The 16,862-nt window shown below is 42.8% G+C and overlaps 1 protein-coding gene across 1 annotated transcript in view; it reads right to left on the reverse strand.

Annotated features, from left to right (window-relative positions):
* rims4 (regulating synaptic membrane exocytosis 4) overlaps positions 1 to 14,375 on the reverse strand; it is a 131,824-nt gene extending 117,449 nt beyond the window's left edge. The window contains exon 1 of the mRNA XM_043709993.2: positions 13,914 to 14,375. Coding sequence (XP_043565928.2) covers positions 13,914 to 13,941 — 28 coding nt within the window. The 5' untranslated portion in view covers positions 13,942 to 14,375. The remainder of the gene's footprint in view (positions 1 to 13,913) is intronic.
* Between the last annotated feature and the right edge of the window lie 2,487 nt (positions 14,376 to 16,862).

Below are 16,862 nucleotides of genomic sequence, written 5' to 3' on the forward strand. Positions count from 1 at the left end.
GTCTCACATCTCTCTCTCTCTGTGATTTATTACAGCCCAGCAATGCTCTAAGTTATCTGCTCTAGTCCATGACAATTTTAATCAGTTGACCATTGGTGACTGTGTCTTCAAAGACCTGGAACCAAATCTTAACATTTACCTGCCTACACCTCACTATCTCTCACTTTAAAAGAATCCTTGACACGCTCTCCTCCAACCAACTTTCAAACACCTCCTGATGTGACTTGCTGTCAAAATGTATTTGATAATCACTCCTGTGATACACTTTAAGAAATTTGACTCCATTAAAAGTGCTACATCAATTCAAGCTCTTACTGAGAAAATAGGGGCAACTCCAAAATACAAAAGATTATAATACTGTAAACTGGATTGTCAAACCCACATTGGACAAAGGCTGCAAGGCACTACAAGAAGCATCAATTGAGAATGGAATTGTTAAGCAATACAAATATTCATCTGAGGACTATCAGACATTAGATTAGATTAGATTACTTACAGTGTGGAAACAGGCCCTTCGGCCCAACAAGTCCACACCGCCCCGCCGAAGCGCAACCCACCCATACCCCTACATTTACCCCTTACCTAACACTACGGACAATTTAGCATGGCCAATTCACCTGACCTGCACATCTTTGGACTGTGGGAGGAAACCGGAGTACCCGGAGGAAACCCACGCAGACACGGGGAGAACGTGCAAACTCCACACAGTCAGTCGCCTGAGGCGGGTATTGAACCCGGGTCTCAGGCGCTGTGAGGCAGCAGTGCTAACCACTGTGCCACCGTGCCACCCACATGCCACCGTGCATTTTGAGACAATGTAGAGAGAGCTTTATTCTGTATCGAATGTTGAGCTGTACCTTGTCTTGGGTGTGTTTCATGGGGACAGTGTAGAGACCTTTACTCTGCATTTAACCCTGTGCTGTACCTGTGTTAGGAGTATTTGAAGGTAATAGTGTACAGGGAGCTTGTCTCTGTTTCTAACTCCATGTTGCATATACCTAGGAGTGTTTGATGGAGACAGTATAGAGGAAGCTTTACTCTGTGTCTAACTTTGTACTGGCCTTGTCTTAGGATTGTTTGAAGGGGACAGTGTAGAAGGAGCTTTTAGTCTGAATTTACACAACAGCAGGGGCCAAAACCCACAAAGTCTTTCCCATGAACACGGCACCAACAATTCTTTCAGGAAAGGGAACAGATTCCAAATTGCACAACTCATCAGGCAGTTTCCCACAATCTAATCGATATTTTTATAGCCAAGTGTTGGGAGTGTAATGGGCCAGATTAGGACTGGCAGAAACAAACGTAAACTTTGCAAAGTCCTTTGAAGGGGGTAGTGTACCCCTCTGGACACCTTTGGAAGAGGCAAAGAGTCCTTTAGCAGTGTAAGCTGCCCTTTTAGAACTGTTAAAAGTATGAATGTATGTGCGTAAGAAGTGTTTGAACCCAACCTCAACGGAACTGTAAAAGGAATTGTCAAAAGAAACTGTCAAGCTGACAAGGTATTTAAAATTGTAGTCCTTTAACTATTTGAAAAAAAACTATCTGGATTGTTAAAGAAAGCTTCTCATAATTTCACTCAGTCTATTGACTTCAACATGAGGGCTATTACTACTGGATTAGTGCTCTATGACTGATACCACAGCCTTCCATTATCACAGTGGGGCGACTGCTAGCTGGTAGTTTAATTGACAGATTCTTTTAAGTCAGACTACGAATTCCAATTTACTTTTATAAAGAATTAAAGGCATTTAAATGTGATGCATGTGTTTTTATCACTGAAAGTGTTTTATTATGAAATAGTGAACAAATTAAGAGTCAATGAAGAATTTCATTTGATCCATGCATGAGGCCAAAGGATAGTGAGTGAAGGACATGGCTTGGCACGGGTTGGTTCTAAGATTTTAAAGGACCTTAAAGGACCAGTTAATGCAAGGAAGGGCATGGGCTGATACAGGGATGTGAAGAATGTTATTTAGTATGGATGAAGCATGGGGACTGTATGAGGAAATGGGAGGGGTAGGGGCTGGAGGACTGTTTTATGTTTGATTGATTTTTTAAAAATAAAAAATGCTTAGACACAGTTCCAGTGCACCCAGGTAGGGCTGTTCCCAGATCACGACCTCACCCAGCAATCTCTGAATTCACACAGGGTTCATTAGCCTCAATACCAGAGAACAAAACCACCCTCACTGGTTCCTGGGTCGGGTTTGTGGAATCCACGCTGCTGACACAGGAACTAAATTTCAAGCCTCTCTGTAATTGATTGCCAGTAACCCTCTGTTAGATAAATGGAAAAACCAATCAAAAAGACAATGAGTAAAGTGCGTAAGTTAATATGAGGCCTATAACCTATAGATGTGTTCAAGTTAAAGCCAAGATAAGAGAGAAAGACAGGATTTCAATCATGCATTGTGGCACATTAATGTTGATCGGAAATGGATTTAGACAGTAGGTCTTATTCAAAGTTCTTGGTTATATAAACAGAGAGAGCTTACACACTCTCTACAGTTGCTTTGACTTCAATTGAAATTATGAATGAAAACATTGAGAGAATTACATTGCTCTTGAATGACAGCAACTAAAAGCACTCACAAAGATTCCTTTAGGCTTAATGTTTCAAAAGTTACACTCATGATTTTACTACAGTTTGCCATCCAAACAATTACTACCTCCTTATATTTCAGGTAGAATCTCAATTAGGGTTGTGTCTATCTGATATATTGTGTGGGTTGATGCAAAAATCTGAGCAGACTTCCGTATCTAGGGAAGTGCAGTTAGTGTGTGTTTTTCTGTCAGTTTAACTGACTCAGAATCATCAGACGGTACAGCACAAAAGGAGGCCATTCAGCCCAATAATCTCTGTGGCAGCTCTCTGGAAGTGCTGCTTGATTCAGTTTGTTCTTACACCATTAAAAACTGAAAGAATTCCAGATACTGGAAAACAGAAATTACTGGAAAAGCTCAGCAGGTCTGGCAGCATCTGTGGTGAGAAATCAGTTAACTTTTCAGGTCCAGTGTTCTGAGGAAGGCTCATTCAACCCTAAACATCAACTGATTTCTCTCCACAGATGCTATCAGAGCTGCTGAGCTTTTCCAGCAATTTTTGTTTTGTTCTTACCCCATGTATCTTCCGAACTTATCCAATTCCCTTTGGAAATTTATTACTGAATCCATTTTAGGAAACACATCCCAGACCCTAATAGTGTAGAAAGCAATTATTTAGGTATACCTCCATTGAGGTATTACTGTGTCCCCTGGCTAAGACCAAAAGAGCATAAGAAATTGGTGTAGAAGGAGGCCATTGTGCCTCTGAGCGAGCCCTGTCACTCAGTAAGATCATGACTAATCTTCTAATCCAACATCATTTCCCTGTGCTATGCTCATATCCATTCAGATCTTTATATCAGTCCTGAGCCCATCCATTGTCTCCATCACCCACTCTACACTTTGACTTTGCTAACATTTGCTGTCTCGGTAAAGGAAGAAGTAAAGTACTCATTTAGGTTTAGCTATTAAAAGAAAACAGCTTAAAATTATACAGGATAAGGTCAAATACTCACAAGCCTGGCACAGTACAATGACTTTATTTCTGTGATAGCTTCTGTCAGATCAGTGTACAAAGCACAGTCTGGGACTGACTCACACCACAGATCGACAAAGCAAAAGAGAGAGATGTAAGCGTTGTCAGGAACTACAAGAAGCCATCAATCCCAAAAGGTTCATCCTTTTGTTGTTTAGTCCCTGGACTGATTTACATTGCTTCAGGCTCTATAAACCCCCCACTGAGTTTCTAAACTTAGATATTCATCCTTAACTGCTTTAACTTCACAGAGGTCATCATGAAGGAGATTAGTATTTCTGAGTACCATCCAACAACATCATCCCACTCCCCACATAGTCACACTCACTGATATAGATCGCATCCATCATTATAACACACTCTGATATACTCCATACCCCTCATTACCCCTCTGATGGACCTCACACATCTCACTACAACAATTTCTGGCATACCCCACATGGGAACACTCAGATACCGCACACATATCACTCATTGATAAAAGCTAGAGAACACAGCGGTCAGACAGCATCCATGGAGAGCAAGGTAACATTTCGAGTCTAGATGACTCTTCATCAGAGCTGATGGGAAGTGTGCAGGGGACTGTATTTGTGCCATATTTTCCAATTACTTCTGCTGAACTATCAATATATTTTCTTCACTGGACCCTACACCCGCTACCCACACTCCATCCTCCAAAACTATAGCACTCTGACACACCCGATAGTCATCACTGTCATACTCAGAAACATAAAAATATAACAACTTAAAAAGTAGAGCAGGAGTAGGCCATTCAGCCCCTCAAGCCTGTCCCACCATTCTATAAGATCATTAGCTGAGCCCCAGGCCTCAACTCTTTTTTCATGCCTACTCTTCATAGTCCTCAACTCCTAGTTATTTCAAAAATCTACCTCCCTCCGCTTTCAAATTCTTTCAATGATCCAGTCTCCACGGTCTCGGGGATAGATAATTCCAGACATGAACCGTGCCCTAAGAGAAGAACTCTCTTTGCATCTCAGGTTTAAAACAGGTGTCCTGGTGTTCTGTAACTTTGACCCACATTTCAAGGTTCCTCAACTAGCAGAAACATCTTTTCAACATCTACATTGTCAAGCCCCCTCAGAATCTTGTATGTTCTACTAAGATCACCCCTTATTCTAAGCTCTATTGAAGAAAAGCCTAAGCTGTTCTTAATAAGTCAGCCCTTCTTCTTTGGAATGAGCTGTGAGGAGTGACCCTGTAGAGGTTTATAAAATCATGAGGGGCATGGACAGGATAAATAAACAAGGTCGTTTCCCTGGGGTGGGGGAGTCCAGAACTAGAGGGCATGGGTTTAGGGTGAGAGGGGAAAAATCTAAAAGGGACCTAAGGGGCAACCTTTTCACACAGAGGGTGGTACGTGTATGGAATGAGTTGCCAGAGGAAGTGGTGGAGGCTGGTACAATTACAGCATTTAAAAGGCATCTGGATGGGTATATGAATAGGAAGGGTTTAGAGGGATATGGTCGAGTGCTGGCAAACGGGACTAGATTAGATTAGGATATCTGGTTGGCATACACGTTGGACTGAAGGGTCTGTTTCCATGCTGTGTATCTCTATGACTCTAGTGAAGCTCTTGAATTGCCTCCAATGCCGGTATATCATGTCTTAAACTGAGAGACCAAAACTGTTCACATATTCCAGATGCAACGTCATCAACATGACTGCCTTATGTTTAAATTCTAACACGCGTGCAATGAAAGCCAAAGTTCCATTTACTGTCTTAATTGCTTGCTGCACCTGCATGCTAACCTTTGGTGCTTCATGCAAGAAAATTCAGGTCCCTCTGCACTGGAACGTTTGGGAGTCTCTCCATTTAAATAACAATCTGCCTTGATCCTTTCCACCAAAGTGCATGACTTCACATTTTCCTACATTAAACTTCATCTGCCAAGTTCTTGCCCACTGACTGTATCCCCACTTTATGTCCTCATCACAACATGCCATTTCCCCTATTTGTTTAATCATCAGATTTGGATACACTTCACAGTGCTCCCCTCTCCAAGTTATTAGCACAGATGATAAATAATTGAGGTCCTAGCGCTCCGCATTGTGACAGTTCACTCATTAGATCTTTCCAACATGGAAAAGATCCAGTAGCTCAGATTCTGTCTCCATTCTGTGTTAACCATTATCCCAAATATATTGAGAGTTCCTATCTGTGCAAAAGACTTGTGGTACTATATCAAACGCTTTCTGGAAATTCATTACATCCACCAGTTCCCCTTTACCAACTGTGTTTGTTACATTCTCAAAGAACTCCAGAAAATGTCAAACGTGATTAACCTTTCACAAAACTGTGTTGACTCGGTTTGGTTGCATGAAGCCTTTCTAAATGCCCTGATACTTCTTCCTTAATAATAGATTCTAGCATTTTCCCAACATCAGATGTTAGGCTAACTGGCCTATAGTTTCCAGCTTTCTCTCTCCTCCCCTTCTTGAAAACTGGTGTTACATCTGTGATTTTCCATTCTGCCGGAACTCTCTCAGAATCCAGTGAATGATGCAATTTCTTTGACCAATGTCACCACTATCTCTGCAGCCACTTCCTTTGAAATCCTAGGATACAGGCCATCATGTCCTGGTCACTTGTCTGCCTTCAGTCCCATTAGTTTGCCATAGACTGTATCCTTTATGATTGAGACTGTCACAGGATCGTTTCTCCCATAGGGTGTTCATACTATTCAACGTTGAAACCAGTGCAAAATATTGATATAAATTATCTGCTATTTCCCTGTTCCCTGTTATCAATTCCCCAATTACAATATCCTAGGATACCACATTCTGTATACCAACATGTTTTCTTTTTAAATACATGCACAAGCTATTGCTGTTTGTTTTTAAATTTATTACAATTTACTTCTGTACATCTAGAGTTTTTTTTAGTCATCTGCTAATGATGCCCAAGATAATCCCAAACCTCTGGCTTTACCATTTTCTTTTGAAGTTTTGAATACCTTGGTTTGTGATTGTATATTCTCCATGACCACCTTCATTAACCAAGAGTAAATCATCTCACATCTCTTGGGGAATCACTCTGATGTACCCTACACCCCTCAGGGGGTCAACCTGATATACCTACCCCACAACCTTCATTGTAGCACTGATACATCCCATACCCCTCACTGTAACACTCTGATTCCAGCCTCCTAATTCTAGCCTCAGACAACTGCCTGTGTGGATTTGTACATTCTCCCCGTGTCTGCGTGGGTTTCCTCTGGGTGTTCTGGTTTCCTCCCACAGTCCGAAGATGTGTAGGTTAGGGTCGATTGGCCTATGTTGCCCATAGTGTCCAGGGATGTGTAAGTTAGGTGAATTGGCTTTGGGAAATGCAGGTTTACAGGGATAGGGTAAAGGGTGGGTGTGGGTGGGATGTTCTTGAAGAGTCTGCATGGACTTGTTGTGCCTAATGGCCTGTTTCCACACTGAAGAGATTCAATGACACCCCTTACACTGATACATAACACACCCCTTTTACTAACACTCTCACTAATTCTCTGATATACCCAATACCTCTTACTGAAACTCAGATATACCCTACCCTCCAACTGTAACATGCTTATATATCCCACACCTCTCATTGTAACGCACATGCCTTTCACTGTAAACCCGTGATACACCACACACTGCAACACTCGGATACTTTAATATTTACTCATTTACAGGATGAAGGTGTCACTGGTTAGGCCAGCATTTATTGCCCAGCCCTAATTACCCTGAGGGCAATTAAGAGTTAACCACATTGCTGTGGGTATGGGGTCACATGTAGGCTGGACCAGGTAAGGATGGCAGTTTCCTTCCCTAAAGGATATTAGTGAACCAACAATGGATTCATGGTCATCATTGAACCCTTAATTCCAGTCTTTTTTTAATTGAATTCAAATTTCATCATCTGCCATGGCAGGATTCAGACCCAGGCCCCCAGCATATTACTAGGTCTCTGAGACCAGTGATAACACCACTAGGCCATTGCCTCCAGGATTTTGACCTAGCAACATGGCGATATTGTTTCAAGACACGATGCTGTGTCATTTGGAGAGAAACTTGCTTGAGGTATATCTGCTATCCCCTGTCTTTCTGGATGGTAGAGGTGCCAACTTTAGAAGGAGCTGTCCAAGCAACTTGGCAAGAGTTTGCATTGTGTCTTGTTGATGATACTCACTGCTTCCACCATGTGTGTTTTTTTTATTTATTCTATCATGGGATGTGGGCAAAGCTGACATGTTCTGGCCCATCTCTAACTGCCTTTGAACTGAGTGGCCTGTTAGGGCCATTTCAGAGGGCAGTTAAGATTCACATCGCTGTGGGTCTGGAGTCACATGTAGGCCAGACAAGGGAGGGATGGTAGATTTCCTTCCTATAAGGGAACCAATAATAGTGAACCAGAGGGATTTTTAACTATTTAATTACTAGCCCTGAAAACTAGCTTTTAGTTCAAGATTTTTTGACTTGAACTCCACCATTGGCACAATGGGATTGGAACAGACTCTCACAGGGCATTAGTCTAGGAGTCTGGATTACTAATTCAGTCATAATGAGCCAATAATACCATCTATCCCGACAAAGAAATAATTGTTGAAGGTAGAAATGTGGTACCAATGAAGGAGGCTGCTTTGTCATGGATGGTATTGAGCATCTTGAGTATTGTTGGAGCTGCCCCCATCCAGGCAAGTGAGATGTATTCCATCATACTCCTGACTCGTGCCTTGTAGATGGTGGACAATCAGTGGCGAACATCCCCATTTCTGACCTTATAATGGAGGGAAGGTCATTGATGAAGGAGCTGAAGATGGTTGAGCCGGGACACTCCCCTGAGGAAATTCTGCAGAGATGTCCTGGAGCTGAAATGACTGACCCCCCCCAACACCATGGTCCACGTGTAAAGTGTGACAGAAAGTTTGGCCCATGATTCCCATTGGTGTCAGTTTTGCTAAATGTCAAAGAGTGACACCAGTAACTGAACAAATTCATGGTCTGTATTAATTTTGAGGCAGAATAGATGGTTCACAGTGCTGTCCTCATTTTAGTACTGGTTTTTACTTAAGTAGGTTCCTCATTAATTTTCCACTTCAGCACAACACATATATCTGTGACTTACACCTCAGAGGGTTTGAGTTATAGGGAGAGGCTGGGATTTTTTTCACTAGAGCATAGGAGGTTGAGAGGTGACCTCACAGACGTCTATAAAATCATGAGGCATATAGATAAGGTGAATGGCAGTTGTCTTTTCTCCATGTGTGGGATTTCATGAATAGGGGGCACATTTTTAAAGTGAAAGGAGAAATATTTTTTTAAATGACACAAGAGGAATTTATTCTAAACAGGAGTGGTTTGTGTCTGGAATGAACATCCAGAACATTGGGTGGCACGGTGGCACAGTGGTTAGCACTGTTCAATTCCCGCCTCAGGCGAATGTCTGTGTGGAGTTTGCACATTCTCCCCGTGTCTGCGTGGGTTTCCTCTGGGTGCAGGTTAGGTGAATTGGCCATGCTAAATTGCCCATAGTGTTACGTGAAGGGGTAATTGTATGGGTATGGGTGGGTTGCTCTTTGGAGGGGCCCAAAGGGCCTGTTTTCACACTGTAAGTAATCTAAATCCAGAGAAAGTGGTGGATAAATACGTGCATAAGAAATATTTGGACAGATATGACCAAACGCAAGCAGGTGGGACTAGTTTAGTTTGGGAACATGGTCATCATGGACTGGTTGGACCAAAGGGCCTGTTTCTGTGCTGTATGACTCTACATACAGAGATAATACACCATGTTTTTATGTTGTAATAGGAATTCTATTCTTTGTTTAACATGTCTGCATTCATGCTTGCAGCTGCTTGCCTACTGTTTAGTTTCCTTATGGAAGTGACCACACCATGTTTAACTAATCAATCATAGTGAGCAGCTAACAGTCCACATCATTAAACACCAAACAAGGAGACAAATAAACACCAACAGTGGGGATTGGGAATATTGTGACCTGATCAGCTTCCTCGGGGGAGTTTCAGCTCTTCAACATTAAAAATAAAGGTAAAGTCATCATAGTGTTACCAGACCATGGAGCTGCACTCTCACCAGACAGGGACAACCAGTGATGGTTTAACCTGAGGGTCACCGTGCCTCAGGCAAAGGGAAGAGATTGAGATGGAGAGTCCTTCATGGTCACCTCAGCTGGTGTGGGAATTGAACCCACACTGTTGTTCTCACTCTGCATCACAAACCAGCCATCCTGCCAACTGAGCAGGCCAACCACAACGTTAGATGTGACCATGTTATAAATGATGAGACCATGTTTCTGATTCAGAAACATAAATATAAATGGCAGCCCTTGAAGTGCTGCTATTCCCCTGGGTTCCTCATTCCCCACCCATTTAGGGCAAGACTTTTTTTCTGGACAAGTAGCTAGCAGCAAAAACCTGGTACAGTCCACCCAGTAAACTTCTGTGATTCCGGAGATGTTTCAAGTCCTTCTTTTATTAGGATATCTGCAGTGCCTTCTCATAAACCATCGCTTCCTCTATAACATTAGGGCTGGAAACTGGTGGTCATAGATTTGAAATAACAATCAAAAGAATGAGGGGGAAGTGAGGAGACATTCTTTTGTGCACAGAGTGATTACAGGCTGGAACACATTACTTGGAGGTTGATTCCACATGAAGAGTCCATGTACTTACTCAGGACTCATTTGCTGGGAAGACCTGAGGTATGATAATAAACAGACCGCACGATTAAGTCGACACAAGTTTGATGGACCAAATGGCCTCCTTTTGTCTGATTCTGTGATTCCATAAGTATAAGTGCTCATTGCATAATGAAGGACATGACTCACCCATGGAGAGTTTTATTGAATTATGGACAGATCTTTAATCTAATAGAGATCTCCTTGAAGTAAGGTGGTGTGAGTGCTGTCAAATAATATTTTTCTAAATGGAGCAGTTTTTTTTAGAAACAGATTTTTTGAGATATATCATTGATTCAATGATGAGTCCTTCCACAGACTCCTGTTGCATTGGGAAATGGGTATTTATCTGCTTAGCAGAAATAAGTAACTTCCACCGATGTTGCCAATACTTATCAAGTGCCACTTTTCAGCCGAGGCATCAAACTGGGAGTGCTATCTGTTCTCTCAGGTTACTGTCAAACATCCTGCAGCTGCAAGAGCAAGTGAAGACTAAGAGGGTTCTGTCTTGAGGTCCTAGCAACTGTTTCTCTCTCAACCAAGATTGATTGAGATGGATTTTGTAATCATTATGGCACATTGCTGTTTGCGGGAACTTGCTGTGCACACATCGGCTGCAGTGTTCCGAATCCACTTCAGAAATATTTCTCTGGTTGTAAAGTACTCAGAGACGATCATGTAAATGCAATTCTTTCATCTTGTATTAAGCCAGTTTCACAGATCTCCGGATGTGCAATGGAGATCGTTCAGTCCGAGGTGTCTATGCCAGCTCCTTGCTAGAGCATCCATCCCAGTGCTCCCATCTTTTCAATGGCCCTGAATCTTTCCTTGCTTTATTTGTATGTTCCGTTATAATCTCAGCATCAAGGATTCCCTGTGGCTAGACAGCCCACCCTCCAAAAACCCTGCTCAAGATGCCTCCCCTTTCCTGTCTTTACGTACTGTCAATTGATGATCACCTGCCACCAACCCTCCATCTAGAGGAAATAATTATTGCCTACTCCCTCTCAAAGCTGCTCACATTATAAAGTAAATCCTAATTCCAGTAAGGAGTGAGGTTTTAGGTTACTGTTTCTTTTGTAAACGCTGCTCTCCTGATATTGCCCTATAAAATTTGTGGAACTTTGTTAAAATTTCCAGTAACAGCAGAAATTTCCCACTAGGGCATGGTCTGCAACAAATGAAAGGTTCAGTAGGAAGTTTCCATGTGTCACATTTTGCTGCCACCCTCCCAGTGACCAGCACCTAGTGCACCAATCAGAATGAGGATCTGGAAAGAGGCAGAAAGTCACATTGCTCCTCTGCCCATTCCACAAAACTTAGGTGTTAGATGTTCACCAACAAGTTACATTTATATGGCGCTTTAGTATAAAGCTACAAGATACTTCATAATAACAAGCACTGAACAAAATGCTTGACATTGAGTCACATAAGAGGAGATTAGGACAGGTGACTTAAAGCTTGGTCAAAGAGACACTTTATACATATGAAGAAAAACTGGATCAACTGGGCTTGTCCTCGCTGGAATTGAGAAGAATGAGGAAGGATCTAACAGAAACATATAAAATCCTGTTGGGACTGGAGAGGCTAGATGCGTGAAGAATGTTCCTGATGTTGGGGAAGTCCATAACTAGGGGTCACAGTCTAAGAATAAGGGGTAAGCCAGTCAGGACTGAGATGAGGAAGAATTTCTTCACTCAGAGAGTTGTGAACCTGTGGAACTCTCTCCCACAGGAAGCTGTTCATTAGATACATTCAAGAGGGAGCTGTAATGGCCCTTGCAGCTAAAGGGATCCAAGAGAATGAGGAGAAAGCAGGAATGGGATACTGAGATTGCATGATCAGCCATGATTGTATCGAATGGTGGTACAATCTGGAAAGGCCGAATGGCCTCCTCCTATTTTCTATGTTTCACTAAAAGGAGCTTTTGAAAAGAGGAGAGTTGGATGGTACAGAGAGGGCATTAAAATCCAGAAGGCTCAGAGACCAGGAGTAAAACCACAGCAGGATTTGTAAATTAGGATGTGAATGTTAAAGACTAGGCATTGATGGACTGGTATCCAGTGGGTCAGCCATGATGCAGTGCTCATGTGAGTGCGTTGAGTGGTCTTTAGTTCATACGAGTAAAGATCTGGATGATGAGAATTAACTGTAAAGCAATTGTTCAATGAAATGATGTGATCTCTGACTAACCATAGTCACATCCAATGAGTTACTTTGTGTAGAATCAACCAATGAAAACAAGAGTGAGAAGGTCGATGTTGTCCTCTTCAACCCATTCAGGGTGGTTATGACACACCATTGGAGCAATAGGACTTGAACCCAGGCCTCCTGGTCCAAATGTGGGGACAGTACCACAGCACCATAAAGACTGTTCAGTGAAAAGGTGGAGTGACACCAAACAACAGACACTTGCAGGGAGGTGACAGGACAAAGTGAACAGGGCTGTCCACAGGGGAAAGCTGAAATGCTTTCTCTAAGTGATTATTAATCTATAAATCATAGAATAAGGCAACTCTCACCGAAAACAATGGATGCTGATCGCCTGACCTATTGACTGAAACATTTAAGGAAACTCAGCAAGTGTAACAGCATCTGTGTCCAGAAACCAGAGCTGGCTGGTCCCTCCTGTCTGCTCCTGTTCCGCTGTGAGACAGGAGTTGAGTCATTCCGCTGGTCTGGGAGAACCAGGTGGTGTGGGAGCACTAGGGTGAGCGACAGTAGCACTACAAAGAGAGATGCCCCAATGCACACAGCTCAGTCTTACAGTGCTGACAAATACAATCGCAAAGTTCACTTCAAACCTTACATCGAATTAACCTTCATCGACAACCAGTGATTTTGGATTTCTAAAGTACAATCCCAAATCTGCAACCACTCCAAACTTCGCATCTGCCCGTGCCCAGCACTCAGACAGTATCAGCTGGCCAGATCTGCAGGGCCTTATTTACCTTCTTCACACACCTTTCCCTCGGACTGTTGTCCCCTTCTGTTTCTCTCACATCTCGTTGCTCCTGTCTTCTTGGCCCTCTCCCTGTTTCATTGAGAATCGCTGCCTGACCATTTCTACCGCTTTCGTTCTGACGGCTCTTTGTCTCTTTCTCACCTTCTTCATCTTCCAATAAAAATCTAGATCGCCTGCTCCACATTCTTTCTGCCTATTGTGTGGGATTTGCAGGACAGGTAAGAGAGAGAGAGAGAGAAAGCTACTCGGGCAAAAACATATTATCAGGCAATTACATATCTTCAGAATAAATCAACGCACTTTCTCAGATGAACTCAGATAGGATTGTGGATTTACCAATATATTTAGTTCCAAGTTTCATTCCTCCCTATCATTTCCAGTGACTCTACCACTCTTTCCCCTTTACTATTTTCATGGTCTCTCTCACTCTCCCTTTACCTTCAACATTCAAGAATAGACTTACTCTGTCTTTCTGTTTATCGTTTGCACAGACTCCGTCTCTCTCACTCTCTCTGTCTGTCTGTCTCTGTCTCTCTTTCTCTCCGCCGTTGCCACTGACGCTCTCCCTTTCTCATTCTGTCCATCCGGCATCTCCCACCCCCTCTCCTTGGGCAAGTTCAGTCCGAGCCCTAAGCGAGCCCTCCCTGCGCCAAGGGACGGTCAGGGAGCCTTCACTTACCGGTGTCTTCCTCATCGAAGGAGTTCATACACGGGAAGTAGATGGCCAGGGCTTCGAAGGAAGCGGACAGGCTGATCCTGCTCTGTGATCTCTCGATGGGGAAGGCGCTTGGGGCCAGCTCGGAGCTCGGCGCTGCCTTGGCCGCCCTCGGAGGCACATTTTTCACTCGCAGTATTGCACGCGGCGTCTTGGCAGCTTTGGAGGGTCCCGGCGCTATCAGGAAACCTCAGCCCTTCACTCCGAGTTGGCGTTCACAAAGAGCTGACTCTCTCTCTCTCTCTCTCTCTGTCTGTCTCCTTTCTCCTCTTGGTGTTCCCCTTCTGTCTCTCCCTTGCTACACAACACCTTTCTCAGCAAGCTGTTGTTCACTGTCTCCCACAGTCAGTACTCCTCACACTCAATAATGACATCTCTTGAGCTGGTTGGAATCTCTCTCACACACAGACACAGACACAGTCCTGGTCCAGCAGCTACCGCTCACACTCTAATTCACTGAGAGCTCAAGGATTGTTTGAGGGTGGGAGTGGGAGTGAGGTACAAAGCGAGAGGTGGGATTGAACTCACATCTGACGTCTTAATCCACCAATCTGTGCCTGGGCTAGGAACTGGGGCGTGGAGCGACTCGCCTGGAGACTGTGGAGAATAAATTAAATCTCAAAAAAAGACAGCGGCTCTGCATTTTACTGCCATTTTATGCCTTTCCCCTGGATTATCTGTCTCTGTGTGTCTGTGCTTGTGAGTGTTTGTACCTGTGTCTGTCTGGGTCTCTGTCAGCGTGCTTGAAGAGTCTGTCTGTGTCTTTGAGCTGTCTGCCTGTATCTATGTGTGCCTGAGGGTCAGTATGTGTGTCTTTGTGCCTGAAAGTCTGCCTAATTTCTGTACTATTGCTTCTGTGTGTGTCTGTGTTGAATTTCCCCACCCTGTGTGTGCCTGAGGGTCTGTGTATGTGTGACTATCTGTGCCTGTGTGTTGGTTTACTTATATTTGTGGTTTGCTGTTTGTTTTTATGTGTGTGTATGTCTGTGTGAGCTTTTTTTGTAATGGTACATATGAGTGTGTAAGAATGTGTCTGTTTTTGTGCATCTGTGTACATGCACATGTAAATATACAAGTGTGTATACGTGTGTCTGTATATTTATATCCCTTTGTGCTTTTATATGTCCAGAAGGTGTAATGGCTGCAGCAGGAAAGGGCAGCTTTCAGCCTTGAAGAAGGTGAATGATTTTCAGCCACATTATCGCTCTTCAGTAATTGCCAAGATAATGTCCACATCCAGCAGTCACTGCAGCTGCTCTGAATGTCCAGGTTTGATGGACTCCACAGGAACCTTCTCAACATTCGGTTTAACTTCCTGCCAGGAAACTGTCGCCAAGAGAGGGAAGATAATTCACTTCTGATGGGACACACAATTGGTGGAGGACTTGCCTGAACCCAATCCAGGATTTCCTGTTGCCTTTAGTTCAATCAAAGAAGTGGGAGACTGGGATGGATTTACAGCTGAGCATTTGGCAAACACATAAGAATCAACAAGATATTTTATATACAATTATCTTGAAAAGGTTGTTGAAGTGATATAGAACAAAGTTGCCCTATAAATTCAAGTACTCATTTTCTTTCATAGCAACATAACCAATAAGGACCAAGAGCAGCCTGCCCTTCAATATGATCAGGGGCTGATTATCCAACTCCATCCCTGTTCTTGCTTTCACCCCATACCCTTGATCCCTTTAATCTTAACAACTACATCGAACTCCTCTTTGAAAACTTGAATATTTTGCCCTCATCACTTTCAGTTTCAGAATGTCCACAGAAATGTGTTAATTTGGAATGGCAGATAATAGAGAATCATGCAACACTGAAAGGGGCCATTCTACCCACTGTGTTGTGCCAATTCTTTGTAATACCTATCCAACTGGTCATCCTCGCTCTTTCCCCACAGCTCTGCAGTTTCTCTTTTTTTTTCCTAGTCAGGCATTTATAAGAGATCAATGTGTTTAACTCTTTGTTTTACTTTAATGAAAACGGTTTATGGAATGCTGACTATTATCTCAAGGGAATTGGAATGTACCAAAGAGAAACGGATGTCTCAGGAGTCCAGCTCCCGCTAAAGTCAATGTGTTCAGTTCGGGGTGCCTCAAGAAGATGAAATTAATCTCAAAGGAGGTTTGCCACAGATTCAGCAAATTGACAAAGGGTTAAATTATGAGGAGAAGTTACATAAATAATACTTGCACTCCCTTGAGTTTAGAATGTTAAGGATGATCATATCAAGGTGTTTAAAATGATTTAAAGATTTGATGGAAGCCGCTACAGAGAAATTATTTCCTCTGACAGTAAAACCCAGAACAAAAAGGCACATTCTTAAAATAAAAGCTCAGAGCAAAATCAGCAAGTACTTCACAAAGGATAATAGGAATGTAGAATACTCGTTCTCAAAATTCAAGGGCAACTTGAATTTTCACAGCTAAGATTGACAGATTTTAAGGATGGATATTTCAGAAGGGAAAGCAGGAAAACAAGGTCAAAATATAATCAGGATCATACAGCACGGAAAAAGACCCTTCAGTTCAACACATCCATAAAGAACAGATATCCCAATCTGACCTAGTCCTATTTACCAGTTTTTGGCTCACATCACTCTAACCCTTCCTATTCATATACCTATCCAGGTGCCTTTTAAATGTTGTAATTTTACCAGCCTCTACCACTTCCTCTGGCAGCTCATTCCATACACGTACCACCCTCTGTGTGAATAAGTTGCCCTCAGGTCCCTTTTTAAATCTTTCTCCTCTCACCTTAAATCTTATTTCCTGTACATTTGGACTCTCCTACCCAAGGGAAAAGTCCTTAGCTATTCACCCTATCTATGTTCCTCATGACTTTATAAACCTCTATAAGGTCACCCCTCAGCCTCCAACCATAAAAAACAGAATGGACTCAAAAATGCTG

The sequence above is a fragment of the Chiloscyllium plagiosum genome, unplaced genomic scaffold (assembly GCF_037043375.1).
Source record: "Chiloscyllium plagiosum isolate Xiang-an unplaced genomic scaffold, Cpla_swu_hap1 HiC_scaffold_15, whole genome shotgun sequence".
Taxonomy (NCBI): domain Eukaryota; kingdom Metazoa; phylum Chordata; class Chondrichthyes; order Orectolobiformes; family Hemiscylliidae; genus Chiloscyllium; species Chiloscyllium plagiosum.